Below are 24,947 nucleotides of genomic sequence, written 5' to 3' on the forward strand. Positions count from 1 at the left end.
AACAACATCCCTAACAAACAACATCTCTAACAAACAACATCTCTAACAAACAACATCTCTAACAAACAACATCTCTAACAAACAACATCTCTAACAAACAACACCTCTAACAAACAACACCTCTAACAAACAACATCCTTAACAAACAACATCTCTACTAAACAACATCTCTAACAAACAACATCTCTAACAAACAACATCTCTAACAAACAACATCTCTAACAAACAACATCTCTAACAAACAACATCTCTAACAAACAACATCTCTAACAAACAACATCTCTAACAAACAACATCGCTAACAAACAACATCTCTAACAAACAACATCTCTAACAAACAACATCTCTAACAAACACCATCTCTAACAAACAACATCGCTAACAAACAACATCTCTAACAAACAACATCGCTAACAAACAACATCTCTAACAAACAACATCTCTAACAAACAACATCTCTAACAAACACCATCTCTAACAAACAACATCTCTAACAAACAACATCTCTAACAAACAACATCTCTAACAAACAACATCTCTAACAAACAACATCTCTAACAACATCTCTAACAAACAACATCTCTAACAAACAACATCTCTAACAAACAACATCTCTAACAAACAACATCTCTAACAACATCTCTAACAAACAACATCTCTAACAAACAACATCTCTAACAAACACCATCTCTAACAAACAACATCTCTAACAAACAACATCTCTAACAAACAACATCTCTAACAAACAACATCTCTAACAAACAACATCTCTAACAACATCTCTAACAAACAACATCTCTAACAAACAACATCTCTAACAAACAACATCTCTAACAAACAACATCTCTAACAAACAACATCTCTAACAAACAACATCTCTAACAAACAACATCTCTAACAAACAACATCTCTAACAAACAACATCTCTAACAAACAACATCTCTAACAAACAACATCTCTAACAAACAACATCTCTAACAAACAACATCTCTAACAAACAACATCTCTAACAAACAACATCTCTAACAAACAACATCTCTAACAAACAACATCTCTAACAAACAACATCTCTAACAAACAACATCTCTAACAAACAACATCTCTAACAAACAACATCTCTAACAAACAACATGTCTGCCATTACATTTAAAACACCTATACTAGAGCAAGCATAAACAACCTCTGCGTGTAATCTGAGGCATGCAGGATGTTCAAATATCTTCCACTGTCGCAGCTGACAAGTCAAAACATGGACCTGGGGATTTTGTTGATGAAAAAAATGTAAAAGTTATTTTTCTAGTTGTTGACTTGATGTTTTACCAGCTCAGTGGCGGAACTAGACAATGCGAGCGGCCCAGGCACCGAAACCCGACCTTTATAATATAAAAATTAATTTAAAAATATTCTGTATCTAAGTATTGATTGTGGTAATAGGTAAAAACATAGCAAAAGTGTAGAGCGAAAGATGGGTAGCTTGATATATATATATATATATATATATATATATATATTTATATATATATATATATATATATATATATATATATATATATATATATATATATATATTATATATGGGGCCCACACATTTTTTTGCGGGGTGGCCCTTTTTTTCTAGTTCCGCCACTGGGCAGAATTATCAAATAACTTTTTGTATATGATTGATATCTTGAGTCAGGATTGTTTTCTCCGATGTGGGGAGGGGATGCTGGATTTTCTAGGTCCCCAACTGGTCTGGCTAAGCAACAGAACAACGCATGAATGAAACGGCAATCAGGTGCCAGCATAAAATCAGTCATGTAGTTCCAGAGAGAAAAAGTAGCATCATGTCTCTCCTCATAATGTATTGTAGCTAGGTTTAAATAAAACGTATTTATTTTTACGCAAAAAAAAAAATTTAAAATGCACTAACTTATAAGTTATTACCAACGTTTTTCTTTAGATGCAAGTAACATCGACCATTCATAAAAATAAAATCTTCCAGCTCCATAGACCACACTATAGACACAATGTAAACACTAGAGCACAAGTTAGTTAATAGATCACCTGTCTTTGACAAAAGACCGAAAGTCTTGGACAAATGACCAAAAATTGGACAAAAGACCAAAAATTGGACAAAAGACCAAAAGACTTGGACAAATGACATAAAGTCTTAGACAAATGACCAAAAGTCTTTGACAAAAGACCAAAAGTATTGGACAAATGACCAAAAGTTGGACAAATGACCAAAAGTCTTGAATCAAAGACACGTCTAAGACATACAAAAGCACGAGTTCTACCCATCAGATCCGGTTGCAGACGTCACGCACAGATTAACGACAAATGAACCTGCCAAACACCGACGTGAAACACGGCCGTCGAGACGTCCCCAGTGAAAGTTGCTTCCCTTGGTGATTAAAAAAAAACGGTTTAATTTAAAACCGAGTCACGTGACAGATCTGGGTCAAGGAAATGTTCGGGCCTTAATGACGTCACACAGTTCCACAGCTGACCAGTGACCTTGTTTTTTCTGCCTAGTAAACAAATCCTGTACAAGTCAGGTGAGCATTACTCACCAAGTTACATAAATACTAGAAGGTTCGACAACTCTGGGGCACAACTCCGGGTGGTGACGGTAAGGACAATATCTGTTTCTTAGCTCTCTATTATCTGCCAGCATTTTATTATTGCTTCTTCAGTATAGTTACTTTACATTGATAGTATATTATATATATATATGTATATATATATATATATATATATATATATATATATATATATATATATATATATGTATGTATAGTATAGTTACTTTACATTAATAGTAAATATAATATTATATGTGTGTGTATGCAGACACACACACACACACACACACACACACACACATATATATATATATATATATATATATATATATATATATATATATATATATATATATATATATATATATATATATATATATATATATATATATATATATATATATATATATATATATATACAAAGAAAAACAAATAATTTTCACCGACCGAGCAATAGATTTGTCTTAGATACATTTCATGTGCAAAATCTATTTTGGCTGTTTTTAATTCATCCGGTTGTGGCCCCTTGTTCCACATTTAGCCTGTTCTGGTCCCCCAACTGCGTCGTACCTTCACGCCGTACCTGTCCCAGCCTCGTCACATGAGTCACCCCCTGGTCGGATACAGCATCCATACCTCAACGTCTGCAACTCAGTGTAAAACTATTTCAAACGTTTTTGTGTTTTTCTAGCACAGCTTTACGCTGTCTTAGACCACTGCATAGTGTTATGTCCGTAGCCAGTGGCGTAGCTAGAATTTTCGAGCCCTAATGCAAAAATTATCAGTGGGCCCACTTCGTCAAGCATTAGGCTACCAGTAATTGAGTTGAACGTTGCCAGCAAAGAAATCCACTACAGCTGGAGTTCAAATAAGGGACATGTTTTTTAAAGCATAAATATTCTGTATATTTTGTATTGTAAACGACTATAATACGTCCTGATTGTACATTTATAATGTATAACTATTTAGTAGCTTAACCCATAGTTTTATATTATTTAATTTCAAAAGTAAAATTTAACTTTTGAGAAATAGGGAAAAGCCACCCCCCCCCCCTCAATGTACCCGGGACCATTATGCCTTGCTTTAAGCTTACTATGCTGTAGCTACGCGACTGTCCGTGGCTAACACTCGAGGCTTTAAGCCAGGTGCTTAAGGAACATGCCTTGCTGTTGACACCTACATAAAATATGTGTTGGATGTTTGTGTTCATGTTTGTTTATACACGCGTTGATTTGTTTTGTCAGTGCCACGCATTAATTTTATCCAACAGGACTTGGTGTCACAAGGCTACAGCTTTGTTTTGACTAAACCTTTCTATAATTAATAACTGGGAAATTAAATTGTTTTGAAATAATGGAAATAATTTGTACGAACGGCCACGCATTGTCTTGTCCAGATACTGTGCTGGATTTAGAGCATAACGGTGTATAAATATAGAAAAAAAGCAAGACGAAAATGGAGTTTGAAAAGTCTGGTTCGAAGAAAGTGCTTGGCTAACACAACTAAATATTCTTTAAACACAAACTTCGGTCTTATTGGCACTGCTCGCGATAGTAAAATAGAAATTTTATTGTACGTGTTCGTAGTATTGAATATGTCGAATTCGACATTTAAGAACCTCTACTTAGTTAATAAAAACATGTTTGATATATATAATAAGTTACAACAATCCATTATCCCTCCTGGGGGGAGGGGGATCCTAAGACAAATTACAGAAAACATGTAGAAGGAAGTGAAAATGGAGATTATATTTCTAAAGAACACTCTACGATAACACAAGAGTGAAAGCCAGATTACCTCAGCTTTAGGAAGCGGTGGGGGGGGGGGCAGTGTGGTGTAACACGATGTCTGAATGCGAAAATAAGGCTACGTGATATGTATAGGGATGGGATAAAAGCGATTGTAAAGCGGGAGGTGGTGTACCAACAGGGGTGTAAGTGAGAGGTGCCGTATTGTCGGGGGTGTAAAATGAGAGGTGTCGTATCAACCAGGTTGTAAAATGAGGCGTGCGTATTGTCGGGGGTGTAAAATAAGGTGTCGTATTGTCGGGGGTGTAAAACGAGAGGTGCCGTATTGTCGGGGGTGTAAAATGAGAGGTGTCGTATTGTCGGGTTGTAAAATAAGAGGTGTCGTATTGTCGCGGGTGTAAAATGAGAGGTGTCGTATTGTCGGGTTGTAAAATGAGAGGTGTCGTATTGTCGCGGGTGTAAAATGAGAGGTGTCGTATTGTCGGGGTGTAAAATGAGAGGTGTCGTATTGTCGCGGGTGTAAAATGAGAGGTGTCGTATTGTCGGGTTGTAAAATGAGAGGTGTCGTATTGTCGCGGGTGTAAAATGAGAGGTGTCGTATTGTCGGGGTGTAAAATGAGAGGTGTCGTATTGTCGGGGGTTTAAAATGAGAGCTGTCGTATTGTTGGGGGTGTAAAATGAGAGGTGTCGTATTGTTGGGGGTGTAAAATGAGAGGTGTCCTATTGTAGGGGGTGTAAAATGAGAGATGTCGTATTGTAGGGGGTGTAAAATAAGAGGTGCCGTATTGTCGGGGTGTTAGATGAGAGGTGCCGTGTCGTCAGGGGTGTAAAATGAGAAAAATGAAGTGGGGATAACTTTTGTATCATACTCAAACTATCATTAGCAGACTATCATACATATATTTTCTTACACAGACTATCATGTTTCATCCAAGTTTTTATATTAAATCATACGTATCATAACAATGACATATAGACTATATCTTACGCACAGACACACATACATTATATCATCTTCTTGCTATTATACATACAGACGAAATCATAAACACACACACACACAATAGCATTTCCCTGCTAACATGACATATAAACTAAATCATACACTCATATGCATGCATCTTCCTTCTATCCGTCTTCTTCGTTCTTAATTTTTTAGTGTTGGACGGGATCGAGCCTTATCTGCCAGAGGGTTTGAACTCGAGACTTTCCTTCTATCATGACTTAGGCAATATGATGCACACACACACACACACACACACACACATATATATATATATATATATATATATATATATATATATATATATATATATATATACACATATTTGCGCTATTATGACATACATACAAAAGCCTCTACACACACACACACACACACACACATAAAAGTTCACAATATACTCTTCCTGCTAATCTATCACACACACATATATCTTCCTGCTATCATGATATACAGTCGGCCAGTACAGAGCCGGCGTTAGGGGTACGCGGGGCCTATGGCCAACCATCCGCGCGGGGCCTTATATTTTTTCATTGGTGTATAATTAAATAAAACATGTACAGTGAGGCGTTGTTTTTTTCTTCTCAATGCGAATTAATATTTATAACGATATATATGGTATTTTTAAGCTGTTTATCAATGTCGTATTAACATTAAAACACTGATTAACAAATAATTTGTTTACTTAGAAGTGCTTTTTGAAACGTTGCTTGTTTCTGTTAAGGCTTTTTGTTTGAAAAGTAAAAAATAAAACAGATATAAGTTTAAGACACGCACTAAAGAGACGATGAACGTCAGCTTCAACCCTGATTTTTTACATTAATGTTTATTTATGAAAATCTTACCAGTACGTTCACAAACGAAGATCTACTTTTCTTGCCTTTCGTGAGGAAAATTCCATGATTATATCATCATAGTCCAAACTGGAGGCTATGTCTTTTTCTATTGACAGAATCGACAGGCCGCAGAGCCTGTCTTGGGACATCGTTGATCTCAAATAGTTCTTGATCAACTTCAGTTTGGAGAAACTTCTTTCGGCACTTGCAACTGTGACTGGAACTGTTAGCAAGATTCTGTAGGCGATCGCCGCATTGGGAAAGGAATCCCGAATACTCCAAATGTACTGAAGGCACTGTTTGGCTGACTTAATACCTTCGGGCACTTTGAAGCAACGTTAAATCGGTCCACAGTGGCAGGTGATAGTAGCGATATTTTCTCAATTTATCGAGTGTTAACAGGGGCATTCGAAGTGTGTGGATGCAGGGGAAAATAGCAAAACATTGATAGATTTCGGAATAAACTCAAATCGTGAAAAACACTGTTAACGGCTATAGATATCCAAATGAAACGACTCTCAAATGTAATCATGGACGCTCAGTAAGGTGGAACACTGGGAGGGGGGGGGGGGGGTGGTGACAGTTGGTGGGGTCAGGTGAAGCCCGTGAAGGATAACTATACATTTAAATCTATGGGATGCCAAACCCTAAAAAAATCAGTTCGGGTACTACGTTACTGGATCTCTGACCGCAGCCATTCAAGAGAAGGTGCGTGTTAATAGTGCGTCCGCGTATTACATTACAGATTAAGACCGCGTTCTCACAAGAGAAGGTCCGTGTCTATAATTAGAAAGTGAACCATGTGACAGCCAGCTTCATGTTATTAATGAGTTTCGCGATGGCATGCTCGGACTGCCGGTAATTCAGACGTTTTAGAATTCAGGAGAACTTTACCATAAAACAGTCTCGGCCCGATGTATCAAACAGTATAGACTTTATAATTTGTTTAGTGTGCCTACACTATTTTAAAACAAGAATCACTATGGCCTTAACTATTATACTGAATATCCCTACACAGAGGCGTAGCGAGGGGGGGGGGGGGGCGGGGGAAGGTGCGGATCGCACCGGGTGACACCATTTAGGGGGGTGACACCAAGGCAAAAAATAGCAAAATATATAGAGAAAAACTTGAGGGGGGTGCAAATCGAAAGTTTGAGGTGGGGGGAAGGTTTCAAATCGAAAACTTGAGGGGGGTGCAAATCAAAAGTTTGAGGAGGGGGGGGGGTGCAAATCGAAAATTTGAAAGTTTTTTCCCGGGAAGGGTCGCTACGCCTCTCGGGGGGGGGGGGTGACACCATTAAGTGCCGCACCGGGTGACACCCGACCTCGCTACGCCACTGTCCCTACAATTAATTAAAATAAACATGTGCTTAATCACTTTACGAATACCGTTAAAGTTTACCAAAATGAAAATGGACATAAAAATAAATACAAGTATAATGTATTTAAAGATGACCTAACAATATATAAAATAAATATGAACATAATTACTGTATGGATACCTATCAAACGTATCGTGGCGAATAAGCATAATTACACAAAAGATGCCCATACAGTGTATAAATATTGATTTTAGGGATAAATACTCTGGATTTCCGGGGCATGTCCCCGTTTGCTCTCTCCCCCCTCCCCACCCCCTCCTCTGCAAGCCATCATCAGGTCACTGACTGTTTACTACAGGCACCCCCGCTTGCTCACTAAAAAAAAACGTCTTCAACGGTCCGCAAACAATAGGGTATCTTTTTACGTTTTTCCCGATTTTACCTCCCATGTCAGGTCGGGGGCTAATTCGCGACCGCCATCTCCAGTCACCTCAGGACAATAGCGAGTCGACCGTGCCAGCGATGGTGTGACACTAATGTCTTTCTTTAGAATAACGGTCTGTCCCAGTCCATGCAGAGGATAACTCACTAACATCAGCCGTGGCCTCAGTTTTAACATCCAACAGTTTCGGCCATTTAGTTGTGTTTTTTTTAAATTTAATTCTGCAAAGATTATTTAAGTTTACAAACTAACTCAGGCAACAATGGCGTTGCTGAAGCGCGGGGCCCCTTCAAGCGCGGGGCCTGGGGCGGCCGCCCCGTTCGCCACCCCCTAACGCCGGCTCTGGGCCAGTAGTGCAACAAAATGATCCAAATTATTCCAGAAGCTTCCTTACTCCATTACACCCCAGCTTATCAAATGAACATTTCTCCAAACCCACTCAACCATGAAGCATTAAAATTATGTAAATCATTTTCTTTCCACGTGTCACAATGACGCGTGGGAAATTTTAACCAATAGAAATTGCTCATTTAAAACGTTATGTACCGATAACCGTATTATGTAATTTAAAACCGGCCCAGATTTAGGTCGGTTCTTTTAACGGCGGCCTGGTTTTCCCAGGTACCTGAAGTAGTAGTGTTCTAATTGTACCAGATATAGCTTATGATATACAACCAACAAAACTCAAACCGGCAACTCCGTTTATAAAGATACAACAATCCCTTATTGAAACTGTTTTAACTCTAAAAAAAAAATATTACTTAACCTTTATAAAACTTACTAACCTCTAATCATTAACTTAATGCTAATTATTAAAATCTTTAATGCTAATTATTAAAATGTTTAATTCTAATTATTAAAAGTATTTAATGCTAATTATTAAAATATTTAATGCTAATTATTAAAATGTTTAATTCTAATAATTAAAATGTTTCATTCTGATTATTAAAATGTCCTTCTGGAGGAAAAAGCCAATCGGTGAAGCATATTTAAACTTAGGTTATTCCAGTTGAGGATTATAAATTTCTTCTCGCATAAAAAAATATCGTCGACCTTGTGACCTAGACTTCACTCATAGATAAAAATTTAAAAAAATGATTGGAAACATAGTACTAGTAGCCTCACACAATCTGGTTTACCTACCCTGTTCAACCTCTTGACTATTACGTCATTTAAGATACGCAACATCCTGGAAAAAATTGTCTATTTATAGATATGGGGTTTTCCCGGTGTTTGTTAATGCATGTTGTGTAAACAATGGCTTGTGACGTGACTGCTTTATCGGAGCGTAAAAATAAATAATAATTTTTTACCTGAACATCAAACATTTCGTTTCTACTTTCTAGTATACAAAGTACATAGGAAGTATTGTATTCGTGTAAATAAAAGAATTGGAGATTTTAACAATTATCGACGTTTTACACCTCCCTAATATCTGTGCGTGTGTGTGTCTGTTTGTGAACAAAATACATGAAGTACAGTTTCAGTTATGTTGAATAAATTATATATATATAAGTCTTAGTATTATATCAAAGTATATATAAATTATATATCATATCAAATGTGTAGTTCTGTATGAACTTTTGAGTAACTTCCGGTAACCGGAAGTGGTACTTACTAAAGTTCCGGTTTCTCAAAAGCCAATAACTTTAGTACCGTTTATGTTAAATGGATGAAATTTGGAAATAAAAGTGTTAGATTGTGTGCACATGTTTCTTTCAAATTTTGAACGATTTCCAATAATTGGAAGTGGCACTTTACTTTATTTACGTGTGAAGATGATAACCTGAAAGCTGTTTCATTTAGGTAGACCAAATTCCATTTAAATTTTTGAGTGACCTCAGATATTTGGAAGTGGTACTTTATTTCATCAGTACCGTTTCATGGAGGTGAAAGAAATTTCAAACAGCTGGTCGGACTCAAGGACGCCCTACCGACTTAAACCTGGATTTGAACTCGAGACTTTCCGGTTACCCGTCTCACGCTCTACCGCTGGGCCACGCTAAGAAAGTATAAACATGTAAAGCTAGTGACATCATCTCGAGGAATGATGTAAGGACATGAACTCTGAAAGGGACGTCACTCCAAAGGGTCAGGTGTAAACTTGCGCAGTGTTGAAGAGTAAAGACACGTCAAAAAGACGTATCTGTAAATAATTAAAAATCATCAGCCCTGAACGGCCAATAACGCGGGGTGACATCATATGACCTATGACGTCACATACATCTGCATCAGGACAGAAAAGTCCACATACATCACAAAAGAAAAAAAATGTTAAGGGGGGGGGGGGGGGGTGGGAGCAGAAAACAGCACTACAAAAATCTGATCCTGTCCAACATTAGCCAAACTACATCGAGAGTGTCCTTGTAATCAAACAGTGCTACAAATGTCTTATCCAGTCCAATATTTAGCCTAACTAAATCGAGTGCCTTAGTAATCAAACAGTGCTACAAATGTCTTATCCAGTCCAATATTTAGCCTAACTAAATCGAGAAAGTCCTTGTAATCAAACAGTGCTACAAATGTCTTATCCAGTCCAACATTTATACTAACTAAATCGAGAAAGTCCTTGTAATCAAACAGTGCTACAAATGTCTTATCCAGTCCAATATTTAGCCTAACTAGACCGAGAGTGCCCAAGCAAATCAAACAGCGCTACAAATGTCTTATCCAGTCTAACAATAGATTAACTAGGTCGAGATTAAGTCCCTGTTATCACGGAAGTTTTTCACGCTAGCGTCCTATTGTTACCCCCACTTCCTGAATGTAAATCAGAGCATGGAAATACCTCGACGCAGTACCGGCTACTGCGCCATCAGATGGCCACCCCGGTAAACAAATTTACATCCTACAGCATCCTACAACTCTGCTTATTTAGGCCGCTACACATAATAGACTTTGTTGTTGTTTTTTTTTACAATTAAAATAAGGGGGAAAAATTTCTCTGGATAAAACGTGGATGGTGAGAGATGAGGAGGAGGGGGGATGGAGGTGTTGGACAAAGAAGAAAAACAACACCTACATGTTTTAATACTCCCACCTTAGGGGACACCCCCTCCCTCCCTCCCACCTTAGGGGACCTCCCCTCCCCTCCCTCCCACCTCTGACAAATCTGCCCAGGTCCAAATTTCGCAGGTAAGAGATGAAACTGTCACTCAGGGACGGGGGACTGACATTTCACTTACCTGACGCATTAGCTGCACGCTCGACCAGCAGACGAGGGAAGGTGGCGGGGCGGTCAGGACAAAGTAGTCGAAAACTGGTGGCTCTTGTGGGGTAGTTGGTCACAGTTACTTACGGTGGTGAAGTTGGTTACGTAACGGCTGAGACGTGTTAGATAATTGCAAAAGTTTGTTAGATTCTTTTGTGATATTAATTAATTGGATTTTTATCTCCATTTTCGGCGATGTTGGATAAGTAGGTAAGGACAACTAATTAGTTAATTAATAATAATTATGTATCTTTTCGAATCATCTTAAGTTGATAGTGAAAATCTGCAGTAATAGTATCTCCAAACTTCCATTTTATATTTTTATTCATAGCAATATTTCCTCAGTAGCCGACAAGATGTAATTTTATCTGGCAATGCTTATGTGTTGCACTAGTTGAACTTTAATGTGTAGCAAAACATAATGTTTACATGTAACCTCAGTTGACACAGGCTACGTGTAGCAATAGTTGACAAAGGCCACGTGTAGCAACAATTGACACAGGCTACGTGTAGCAATAGTTGACACAGGCTACATGTAGCACTAGTTGACACAGGCTACGTGTAGCAGTAGTTGACACAGGCTACGTGTAGCAGTAGTTGACACAGGCTACATGTAGCACTAGTTGACACAGGCTACGTGTAGCAACAGTTGACTCAGGCTACGTGTAGCACTAGTCAAAACAGGCTACATGTAGCACACGTCCACCTGTGTTTTGTTTCCCCGCACGTCCGCTGAGACAGATCCCGTGACGTCATCATAACGGTTGCCTAAACACAGCAACACATCGCTCGCGACACGGCAGGGTCGCCAAGGCCGCCCACGCGCGCTTGACTGCGCACGGATAATGGCACACTGGACCTGTCTCCAACCTACCTGCGGGCAGGTAATGAAAACGTGTCGCAGAACCAATTCATTAACGCGATTTCTTCAACTCTGGAGCGTAGGTTTTAAAAGGCGTGCAATCAAATACAGAGTCATCGTGCATAGTGTTGACACGGTGATTTGTTTACTTTGGCTACCTCGTAGCAACTGTTAAGGCTACCTAATGCTCCTGTCTGCTACCTTATATAGCATAGAGGCGTAGTGTGGGCTGCCTGATTAAGACTTGCATGTGTCCCGGTAACCAAGAGATCCAGGATAATGTTATTTAAACCATGAGAATTCTGATTTTAAAAAGATTGCGTGGTCTCAGTGAAAATATATTTTGACAATCTGGAGAATTTGACTCCCCATCCTTGTGACGCATATATACCCCCCATATGCCAAGTCACACCGGGTGTACATGTCTACCCCATATAGATTACATCCCTTTGCCATCCATCGAGTCCATCTAATGCGACATTACACTAACTTGGGCCATACTTTAGCTTGGGCCATCAACTAAATAGGACCATCCACTGACTTGCGCCATCCACTAACTTGGGCCATCCACTATCTTGGACTATCTACTAACTTTGGCCCTCCATCAAATGGGACATCCTCTGAATGTGGCCACTTCACTTTTACCTCCCCTGGTATCTGCTCACGCCATCACATGGAAATCCCTGCCGTCTCTTTCTTAGGCCATCCATGGGCCATGTTTAGCAATAAAGGGGCCATCCATAGGCCATGTTTAGCAATAAAGGGGCCATCCATAGGCCATGTTTAGCAATAAAGGGGCCATCCATAGGCCATGTTTAGCAATAAAGGGGACATCCATAAGCCATGTTTAGCGTTTAGCATTATTAAAGGCACCTAATTTTGGGCCATCCATAGACCATGTTTAGCATTAAAGAGGCCATCTATTTTTGGTGCCATTTATAGACCATGTTGGCATTATCAAGGCCACCTATGTATGGGCCATCCATAGACCATGTTTAGAATTTTAGGGGGCCACCTATTATTGGGGCCACCCATAATCTGGCCATAGACTACGTATACCATGGTGATGATAAAAACCATTACTATCTGTCACCACTCTAAGCCTTTCGTCCCTCAAATACCACTCATCATTGTCTTGACATAGATATGCTAAGATTTCTATTCTATCAGTACTTTTTTTTACTTCCCGTAATTTTGCTCGCCAATAGCCACAGTCACGACTAAAAGTAAATATCCACTTAAGTTCAAAAAACATTTTCCTTCGTTATTTTTTTCTTTCAAGTTAATTTTGTTTCCCACGATTTTGAAGACCAATTTTGTTTACTAATCAAATCAAATTCCAAAAATAGGTTCTTGTGACGGCTCTTGACCTAGTTAATTTGAATGATCTGCCAAAGGTCGTCTGTCATGCGTCGCTTGAATGTTGGATGAAGGAATTAGCGCCGTCCTCTCAGCTCTATTTCCCCCATTCTATTTTCTCTATTCTAATCTATTTTCTCTAGTCTATCTAATCTGATCACTCTGACACGCTAATCTCATCTACCTGGATTGTTTACGCTCAGACCACCCCGAGTAGGCCAACGATAATCCTGAGATTTGTGTCACTGAATCTTTATCGCCGTCCTGCAAATCTGTTAAATGTCCAATGGTGTCCCTATAAATCATATCTTGTCGCTACCGCAACAACATAGTCCTTAAAATTGCCAGAGTCTTTAACAGCGTCCCCATCACTAAAACGGTCCTATTCTCTGACCGGTCCTATTCTCTGACCGGTCCTATTCTCCAAAACGGTCTCCATCCTAAAACGGTCCCCATCCTAAAACGGTCCCCATCCTAAAACGGTCCCCAACCTAAAACGGTCCCCATCACTAACAACCCTTCTACGAAGTTAGATCAGTTCCTATCTTAAAACTGCCTCACAAACTCCTTAGATCGGTCCCATTTTCTGTCTCTGTGATAGAGTATTGGAGGGAGGGTGTTTACTCTGGGAATAGCAATCAAAGAAAACAAAACCAAAATGTGTTGACAGGTTCTTTAATGATCACTCGCCTCCACTTTAAACAAAACTTCAAAACTTCTAAATATAGCTCCAGGATCATTGATGAATGACTTCAAGAAACACGACCTTTCGGCCGTTGTTCAGATACTCATATTGTTCTATTACAGACACTCATATTGTTCTATCATCCACCCAAAGTGACTCAGTTCCTCTGAAACAGTTATGTTGCTGTGTTTCCATCCGTTGTTTTGTTTTAACCCAATGGTAAAAATTAGTTGGAAACTTTCTGACGGCAATCACGCCCAGTGGTCAGTCACCTTTGGTCATTGGTCATGGAGATGAGCCGTTAGTGGTCAATGAAAGTGGCAGTCAGTATAGCAATCAGTGGTCAGTATATGTAGCAGTCAGTGGTCAGTATAAACAGTCAGTGGTCAGTATATGTAGCAGTCAGCGGTCAGTATATACCAGTCAGTAGTCAGTAAATGTAGCAGTCAGCGGTCAGTATATAACAGTCAGTGGTCAGTATTATATACTCAAACACCAGACACCATTGTTTTTTACAAGTTTTCTGACATACATTCTTAATATCTTTAAACTATTTTTCTTAATTAATTAATGTTTCTTATCTTATTCACAATAGTATTTTTCTAGAAATTAAAAAAAATAATTATGAATTAAAACAATTCAATGACGTTAAGGGTGTGTTAGTGGACTTAAGAAGCGGAAACAATTGCCACATTGAATCACAAATCAAGTGCCTGCTTTTCCCCGCTACAAGTTTTTTTAGTGAAAAACAAGGGTTGTCGTGCTATTCGAAAAGTGTTTTAATTTGTCATCAGTTTTTTAAAGTGATTTTCAATACAAGACATTAATCATAATTTGATTTGTATAGTCTTAATATCGCCTACGTAATATTAATTAGGATAATGGCATCCAAATGTGGTCATTGAATTTTTAATTGCTGTCGATTTGGCCAAAATAATACAAATTTGGTTTATACAAATCCAATGTGGAAATGTAGTCATAGTTCGGTCAGGTTTTTCAAATTACATTTTAAAAATGCATAAAAAACGTTTTAATAACAAGCTTTTATGTTATAATGCACTAAAAAGTAGAAAATATACACAACTGTTTATAACTATAAAGAGAAGCGTGGGTCACTTAAGTATCTATTGGATACATTTACTAATAATTAGGAAGATACCCACGCTTTTCTTTATAGTAATTTAAATAGTAGTGTATAATTTATTTTCTACTTTTTAGTGCATTATTACATAAAAGCTTGTTATTATGATCACAATTTTCTATAGTGATCTCCCTTTATTGCTCATCCACCTAGTAGATTTTATCCCAATTTTCTCCAGTGATCTCCCCTTATTGTCTTATATGTGTACAGATGAGTTAAAAACAAAAACCAGGTACTGGAATGTGGCAGTAATTGTTTGATGGCCGTGGATGCTCGTCCAGGGGAGGGAAGCCAGGAGAATGCAGGGAGGGGGTATGTTGTTATAGGACTTAGCCAAGGGACTTAACTTACGCCCTGCGTGTTCGGGCGCGCGGTGACCTGCACGTACAGTCACGTTTGGGAAGCTGAGCCGCTGGTCCGGTTTGTTTGAGCTGGTGTCATGGTGGTGGTGTTAGGTGGTAGAGACACCACACCACCCCACATCACACCAAGTGTCAAGGTGGTGGTGTTAGGTGGTAGATACACCCTCCACCCTCACACCCCCACACACCACACCACCCCCACACCAGGTGTCAAGGTGGTGGTGTTAGGTGGTAGATACACCCTCCACCCTCACACCCCCACACACCACACCACCCCCACACCAGGTGTCAAGGTGGTGGTGTTAGGTGGTAGATACACCACCCCACACCCCACACCAAGTGTCATGGTGGTGGTGTTAAGTGGTAGATACACCACCCCCACCCCCACACCCCACACCAAGTGTCATGGTGGTGGTGTTAGGTGGTAGATACACCACCCCACACCCCCACCCCCACACTCCACACCAAGTGTCATGGTGGTGGTGTTAGGTGGTAGATACACCACCCCACACCCCCACCCCCACACCCCACACCAAGTGTCATGGTGGTGGTGTTAGGTGGTAGATACACCACCCCACCCCCACACCACCCCCACACCAATGGTCAAGGTGGTGGTGTTAGGTTGTAGATACACCACCCAAACCCCCACACCCCACATCACCCCCACATCCCTTACCAACTTTTAAGTTGACGGTGTTAGGTTGTGGATACACCACTCCACCCACCCCTAACATACACCAGGTTATATCTGCCTGGTTGACCCCTACCCCAATTTACATAATGTCACCCGCCTAATTTATATTAAGCTACCCCCTCCCATATATACAAAAGGTGTATCCCCCTCCCATTGTGTTCCACGGTCACCCCCCCCCCCTCATCCCAAGGGCCTCTCGCATAAATCTGGAATGTGCTCACCTCCCTACCCCCCCCCCCCTCACACCATACACCAGTCCAGTACTAAACATTGTGTAATGTAGTCTCAATACTTTAACATGGCCTCACTTGTGTAACATGTTTTCACTGATGTAACGGTTTCATATATGTAACATGCTCTCTCTATATGGATACTCCACCCCGACATACACTATCCTAGCATAAACCTAATAAGTGCCCCAACCCCCACCACCACCCCAGATTCCCCATAACCGTCATGGGTGAGTGATTTGGGGATGGTTGGATAGGTGGAAGATAAGTGGCGGGATGGAAATTATCTGGAATGAGGGTTCGGGGGGGGGGGGGGGGAATGCCGAGAGTCAAATAATAATTTTAGTGGTAGACCCCGGAACAAATTTTTTTTTTAAATACTTGTCAGAGAACAATTATTAATCAATAGCTTAATTAGGGGGCATGTATGTGCATATTTTCATTTTAAAAATATGTGGGGGGAGGGGGGGATCTTGGTAACTATGACCTAAGCGGCCATCTTGAAATAAACCTACTCGTAGGATTTCCACCGTTCTTAAAGTGTTACATTTGAAGTCAAATAAAGTGTGAATTCATAATACTTTAACATAGTTTGAGGTGATCGGCTTTAAATTTTAAGTGCAGAACTTCAAACTAATGTATTATGAATATTTTTTTAAAAGTTTGGTATTAGTAAACACTAGAATTCACTTTGTGATGTGTGTGGTGTGTGTTGTGTGTGTGATGTTTGTGGTGTTGTGATCTGTATGTGATGTTTGCCATGTTTGCGATATGTGTGGTGTGTGTGGTGTGTGTAGTGTGTGTGATGTTTGTGGTGTTGTGATCTGTGTGTGATGTTTGCCATGTTTGCGATGTGTGTGGTGTGTGTTGTACGTGTGATGTTCGCCATGTTTGCGATGTGTGTGGTGTGTGTGGTGTGTGTTGTTTGTGTGATGTTTGCCATGTTTGCGATGTGTGTGGTGTGTGTGGTGTGTGTTTTGTGTGTGATGTTTGCCATGTTTGCGATGTGAGTGATACATCACGTCATCACTCAAGTGTAAAACGTTACACAAAGTATTGACAAGACCTTGACTAAGCCGTGATCAAATGTATTGAAAGATTCGTTTTAATTTTCTTCCTTCAACTCAGCCAATTAATTGTCTGACTCATCACGGGGAAACTAATTATGTTCTTGGTAAAAATAATGAACTGCGTGAAACCAATTAATTGAGTTTCACATCTGGAAAAATGTGAAGAGCAAAACAATTTTAATAGATTTGTTTCCTGTGACCATCTAGATAAAACACATTTATCTGACCGTCTAGATAAAACACATTTATCTGACCGTCTAGATGAAACACATTTATCTGACCGTCTAGATAAATCACATGTATCTGACCGTCTAGATAAAACACATTTATCTGACCGTCTAGATAAAACACATTTATCTGACCGTCTAGATAAAACACATATGTCTGACCGTCTAGATAAAACACATTTATCTGACCGTCTAGATAAAACACATTTATCTGACCGTCTAGATAAAACACTTTTATCTGACCGTCTAGATAAAACACAATTATCTGACCGTCTAGATAAAATACATATATCTGACCGTCTAGAAAAAAACACATATATTTGACCGTCTAGATAAAACACATGTATCTGACCGTCTAGATAAAACACATTTATCTGACCGCCTAGATAAAACACATATATCTGACTGTCTAGATAAAACACATTTATCTGACAGTCTAGATAAAACACATTCATGTACACATCTAGATTGTACACATTCGTACACACATCCTCATAGTACACAGAAAGATGGTACTCATCATGGTATACATTCATAGGCACAGAAAGATGGTACTCATCATGGTATACATTCATAGACACAGAAAGATGGTACTCATCATGGTATACATTCATAGGCACAGAAAGATGGTACTCATCATGGTATACATTCATAGGCACAGAAAGATGGTAATCATCATGGTATACATTCATAGACACAGAAAGATCGTAATCATAATACATATGGTACAAGTTTAGATAGTACACAGTCGTGTACACAGAAAGAAAATGTACATTTGTCAGATTCTACTTATAATCTAAATTCTGCTTGTAAGATTTACCATGTACTCAAACCACATTTACGTGTATTGTTACAGCGAATTGGTTGTTTACATGGAAATAGATGATCGTGATTGTAAAAATTTGTCATGATTGTGTACAGATTGTGGACACAGTTTCTGTCGTATTTTCCTGGAATAGAAATGATAGGGGTGACCTTGACCGTGACGTCAGTTTCCACTTGACAGCCGCACAGACACAACACGCGACGGATGTGAGTAGACGGAGGAATCATTCAACAATGCGGGGAGGCAATGGGCGGAGCTTGTTCTATTTGGAGTTGTGTTTCGATTGAGGCGGTTTTCATGGTTTGGTGTTTAAGTTTTTTTCAAGTTGTCTTTTTCGGAGGCGGTCAGTTTAAAATAAAAAAAAAAAAAAACTAAGTCCCACTTTCTTGTATGGGATTCGCCTCTAGACGGTCCCTGGTCTCTCCACGATTTGTCCCTGGTCTATTTACGATTTGTCCCTAGCTTGTCCACGATTTGTCCCTGGTCCACGATTTGTCCCTGGTCTGTCCACGATTTGTCCCTAGCCTGTCCACGATTTGTCCCTGGTTTGTCCCTGTTCTGTTCACTATTTGTCCCTGGTCTATTTACGATTTGTCCCTGGTCTGTCCACGATTTGTCCCTGGACTGTCCACGATTTGTCCCTGGTTGTCCATGATTTGTTCCTGGACTGTCCACGATTTGTCCCTGGTCTGTCCACGATTTGTCCCTGGTCTGTCCCTGGTCTGTCCACGATTTGTCCCTGGTCTGTCCACTATTTGTCCCTAGCCTGTCCACGATTTGTCCCTGGTCTGTCCACGATTTGTCCCTGGTCTGTCCACGATTTGTCCCTGGTCTGTCCCTGGTCTGTCCACGATTTGTCCCTGGTCTGTCCACTATTTGTCCCTAGCCTGTCCACGATTTCTCCCTAGACTGTCCACGATTTCTCCCTAGATTGTCCACGATTTCTCCCTAGACTGTCCACGATTTCTCCCTAGCCTGTCCACGATTTGTCCCTGGTCTGTCCACGATTTGTCCCTAGACTGTCCACGATTTGTCCCTGGTCTGTCCACGATTTGTCCCTGGTCTGTCCCTAGCCTGTCCACGATTTGTCCCTGGTCTGTCCACGATTTGTCCCTGGTCTGTCCCTGGTCTGTCCACGATTTGTCCCTGGTCTGTCCACGATTTGTCCCTGGTCTGTCCACGATTTGTCCCTGGTCTGTCCACGATTTGTCCCTGCTCTGTCCACGATTTGTCCCTGGTCTGTCCCTGGTCTGTCCACGATCTGTCCCTGGTCTGTCCCTGGTCTGTCCACGATTTGTCCCTGGTCTGTCCCTGGTCTGTCCACGATTTGTCTCTGGTCTGTCCACGATTTGTCCCTGGTCTGTCCCTGGTCTGTCCACGATTTGTCCCTGGTCTGTCCACAATCTGTCCCTGGTCTGTCCACGATTTGTCCCTGGTCTGTCCTTAGCCTGTCCACGATTTGTCCCTGGTCTGTCCACGATTTGTCCCTGGCCTGTCCACGATTTGTCCCTGGTCTGTCCACGATTTGTCCCTGGTCTGTCCACAATCTGTCCCTGGCCTGTCCACGATTTGTCCCTAGCCTGTCCACGATTTGTCCCTGGTCTGTCCACGATTTGTCCCTAGACTGTCCACGATTTGTCCCTGGTCTGTCCACGATTTGTCCCTGGCCTGTCCACGATTTGTCTCTGGTCTGTCCACGATTTGTCCCTGGTCTGTCCACGATTTGTCCCTGGTCTGTCCACGATTTGTCCCTGGTCTGTCCCTGGTCTGTCCACGATTTGTCCCTGGTCTGTCCACGATTTGTCCCTGGTCTGTCCACGATTTGTCCCTGGTCTGTCCACGATTTGTCCCTAGCCTGTCCACGATTTGTCCCTGGTCTGTCCACGATTTGTCCCTAGACTGTCCACGATTTCTCCCTAGACTGTCCACGATTTCTCCCTAGACTGTCCACGATTTCTCCCTAGACTGTCCACGATTTCTCCCTAGACTGTCCACGATTTCTCCCTAGACTGTCCACGATTTCTCCCTAGACTGTCCACGATTTCTCCCTAGACTGTCCACGATTTCTCCCTAGCCTGTCCACGATTTGTCTCTGGTCTGTCCACGATTTGTCCCTGGTCTGTCCACGATTTGTCCCTGGTCTGTCCACGATTTGTCCCTAGCCTGTCCACGATTTGTCCCTGGTCTGTCCACGATTTGTCCCTAGACTGTCCACGATTTGTCCCTGGTCTGTCCACGATTTGTCCCTGGTCTGTTTTGTCCCTGGCCTGTCCACGATTTGTCCCTGGTCTGTCCACGATTTGTCCCTGGTCTGTCCACGATTTGTCCCTGGTCTGTCCACGATTTGTCCCTGGTCTGTCCACTATTTGTCCCTGGTCTGTCCCTGGTCTGTCCACGATTTGTCCCTGGTCTGTCCACTATTTGTCCCTAGCCTGTCCACGATTTGTCCCTAGCCTGTCCACGATTTCTCCCTAGCCTGTCCACGATTTGTCCCTAGCCTGTCCACGATTTCTCCCTAGACTGTCCACGATTTCTCCCTAGCCTGTCCACGATTTGTCCCTAGCCTGTCCACGATTTCTCCCTAGACTGTCCACGATTTCTCCCTAGACTGTCCACGATTTCTCCCTAGACTGTCCACGATTTCTCCCTAGACTGTCCACGATTTCTCCCTAGACTGTCCACGATTTCTCCCTAGACTGTCCACGATTTCTCCCTAGACTGTCCACGATTTCTCCCTAGACTGTCCACGATTTGTCCCTGGTCTGTCCACGATTTGTCCCTGGTCTGTCCACGATTTGTCCCTAGTCTGTCCACGATTTGTCCCTAGCCTGTCCACGATTTGTCCCTGGCCTGTCCACGATATCTCCCTAGCCCGCCCCCTGTTCTATGGAGCCACTTACATGCGGCATCTGTCCAGTTGTAGCCACTACTAGCCTGAGCGTTGAAGTTTGTAAGTAGACCAAGCCACTTGACCTTTGGTCAGCAATTAAAGCCGGGACTCTCGACACGGCTATTTCATTACACTATCAGAATCTAGAATAAAATTGTCCCTTGCCATACGTACATCAGTTATTATTATCAGAATCTAGAATTAAATCGTCCCTAGCCATACTTACATGTTTATACGTAGCTAAAAACCTACTCGATACTACGCTTTTACTAGTAACGCAAACTTATTCGTGGTAAATCTCAGCACGGACCTTCAATTCAATCCTGACCCTCTTACCTAAGCCTAACCCCTTGTAAGAAAGCGTATACAGAAACTTGATTGGCTATTTTTCGTTCAAGTTCCTGGTCTCATGTATCTACATTTGCCTAATTTTACTTCCCAAAGAAAAAATATACAAACTAAATAAATGCATTGTTTTTACAATTTTTGTTTCGTTTTCTGTTACTATTTGTTATTGTATTATTTTTTTGCGCATCATAGATAAAATCACGTCTAAAAATAGCCCAGGATGGTCAACAAATACTTGAAAGTTGAAACTTCTATTTGGTTTAAACAACGGAACAAAAATGTGTTTATTTGTGTAGAGCATTCTGCGTTGACTTGCCAATTATTTTCAATGCAGTAAGCAAAATAAACATCAAGGTGCATTGAGGAATTAAGAGGATTAACAAGTTATTTTAAGAAATGGTTTTTTCATGATCTAAACGCGGACGGTCGATTCATTGTAATATGTAAGTAAGTAAGTGGTTGGAATTAATGTAGGCCCCCGATATCCATGTACGCAGTAATTCCGTAGGGGAATCCCCCTAAAGCGAACTATGTCAGCTAGAGGTCATGTACGACAGAGGCGGATCTAGACTAGATATTCCTGCAGTCTCGTTCTGGGGCTGTGAACTTAGGACTTTATATCTTAGAGGCTTCAGTGTGGGTTGTCATTGTGACATATTGTGGGGGGGGGGGTGTTGTTAATCAGGTCTCTCGTAAGGGTTGTCATTGTGATATATTATTATTATAGAGGTTGTCAATCGGGTAATTAACAGAATTTGTAATTGTGATATATTATAGGGGTTGTCATTGTGACATATTGTGTGTGTGTGGGGGGGGGGGGTGTCAATTAGGTATCTTATGGGAGTTGTCATTGTGATATATTATTACTATAGAGGTTGTCAATCAGGTATTTAACAGAAGGTTGTCATTGTGATATATTATAGGGGTTGTCAGCCAGGTATCTCATAGGGGGTTGTCACCCTAAGTATCCTGTGGTTCCAAGTACCGATAACCCAGTCACCTCTGGTCAGTATTTGTCTGTCACATGTAAGTCACCACAACTCACCATTTAATTGATAACTTGGTCACCACTGGTCACTATTTGTCTGTCATGCAAGTCACCACTACTCGCCATTTAATGGATAACTTGGTCACCACTGGTCAAACTTTTAATTAACAACCATGTCATCGCTGATCACCATTTGTTGTATAACTCCGCTTACCCTAGTAACCATGATTTTAGTAAGTCACAATGATTTTAGTATGTCACAATGATTTTAGTATGTCACCATGATTTTAGTATGTTACCATGATTTTAGTATGTTACCATGATTTTAGTATGGCACCATGATTTTAGTATGGCACCATGATTTTAGTATGGCACCATGATTTTAGTATGTTACAATGATTTTAGTATGTCACCATGATTTTAGTATGGCACCATGATTTTAGTGTGTCACCATGATTTTAGTATGTCACCATGATTTTAGTATGTCACCATGATTTTAGTATGGCACCATGATTTTAGAATGGCGCCATGATTTTAGTATGTCACCATGATTTTAGTATGGCACCATGATTTTAGTTTGCCACCATGATTTTAGTATGGCACCATGATTTTAGTATGTTACCATGATTTTAGTTTGTAACCATGATTTTAGTATGGCACAATGATGTCAGTATATCACCATTATGTTGTATGTCACCACGCTGTGAAAATATGCCCATACACCTCTTTGAATAAAAACCCAAGTCTCCGCCTATGAACTCGATCAAGCTTGCCAAGCTAGATCTAGATCTACCAACCAAACATCACCATAGATATGTGGGGGGGGGAGGGGGAGGGGGGGAGTAGATCTGAGACCCGGAAGAAAATTTCCCTGGGTCCTGCTAAATGTATTTATATCCGCCGTTGGCCGGGGTCGTCCATTATACGACTGTCAACAGTACAGTGAGGACGTTCTAGAATGTGAGTTAGTGTGTTTATGCTTGACTGAGGCAGTGGCAGGCTTCACTGATTGTGCGTGGTACTTGTGTTTGTGCTGTGGTCTCATAATTCTTGCTGTGATCGATTAGACTGTTTCGTTAAAATTATAGAACGTTTTTTTTATTTTACTTGATCTTTATAAATGAAATAATTTAATGACAGTATTCAACAACACGTGTTATAGTTATTTAAAAAAATTGTAATTGATGGTGTGTTCGTGGATTTAAAAAATAAATAATTACATAGTAATTATAATTTTTCAGTTTTTAATTGAATTATTTAAAAACTGTTGATGTGTTATGAAATTTATTATACCATGAAATTTTTATAAGGTACTGAAGTAAATAGAAAATGAAGGAGATTGTGTTTAATTTAAAATACGTTTTCCATTGTGTGTATTCAGTGACCATATCACGTTAACATTACATGTGCAAGATTTACATTCATGCTATATCACGACTGTAAATATTTGTGTATCTATCGCCCATTTTTGACAACAGCTATAGCTATGGCTATGGAAGTAGATATAAATAGATATAGCTTTGGATATGGATAAGAATAAGCAAGCTCAATGAATTAATTTTAATTTTGAAACGTGTAACCGACCCCCTGTATTAACCTAATTCCTGAGTTTAGCGATACGAGATTTACTTGACCTTTCGCCGTCTGTTATAGCACCATTACCTAAGACGAGATATCCCTCGCCTTGTTACGTGTACGGCGCCACAAATGAAACCCAATGGGATTTTATTGTGTCAACACATGTACATGACCTGAGCTCTGTGTGTACACTATGTGTACCCATTGAGGCGGCGTGTGTACACAGTGACTGGCTTGTGACACACTGACACAGATGACGTTTTTCCACATGTGTACATTCGCGTAAGGCCCTACTTACTATTGACTCAATGAGACGTGTTTAGCTGTTTACCTTAGATTTTAGATCTACGTGTCCTTTCAAAACTGTGTAACACCCGATACTATTGCTATGTAACGGTGCTTTGTTGGCCTATACATATATATATATATATATATATATATATATATATGCATATATAGGCCCTATACACACACACATATATATATATATATATATATATATATATATATATATATATATATATATATATATGCATATATAGGCCCTGTACACACACA

General features: G+C 40.3%; 1 protein-coding gene across 7 annotated transcripts in view; it reads left to right on the forward strand.

The window, feature by feature from the left end:
* Nucleotides 1-2,592: 2,592 nt before the first annotated feature.
* The window catches only part of LOC131955234 (uncharacterized), a 35,380-nt gene continuing 13,025 nt past the window's right edge, over nt 2,593-24,947 (forward strand). For 2 of the 7 annotated variants that reach the window (XM_059319299.1, XM_059319761.1), the window contains exon 1: nt 11,160-11,335. In XM_059319299.1, coding sequence (XP_059175282.1) covers nt 11,325-11,335 — 11 coding nt within the window. In that variant the 5' untranslated portion in view covers nt 11,160-11,324. Of the gene's footprint in view, nt 2,615-11,159; nt 11,340-23,718; nt 23,823-24,015; nt 24,035-24,947 lie in introns of those variants that run through there. The other 5 variants (XM_059319608.1, XM_059319470.1, XM_059319385.1 and 2 more) reach the window with 5 other exon arrangements.

This window comes from Physella acuta, unplaced genomic scaffold (assembly GCF_028476545.2).
Source record: "Physella acuta isolate Inbredline_101_S28 unplaced genomic scaffold, ASM2847654v3 ptg000008l, whole genome shotgun sequence".
NCBI lineage: Eukaryota > Metazoa > Mollusca > Gastropoda > Physidae > Physella > Physella acuta.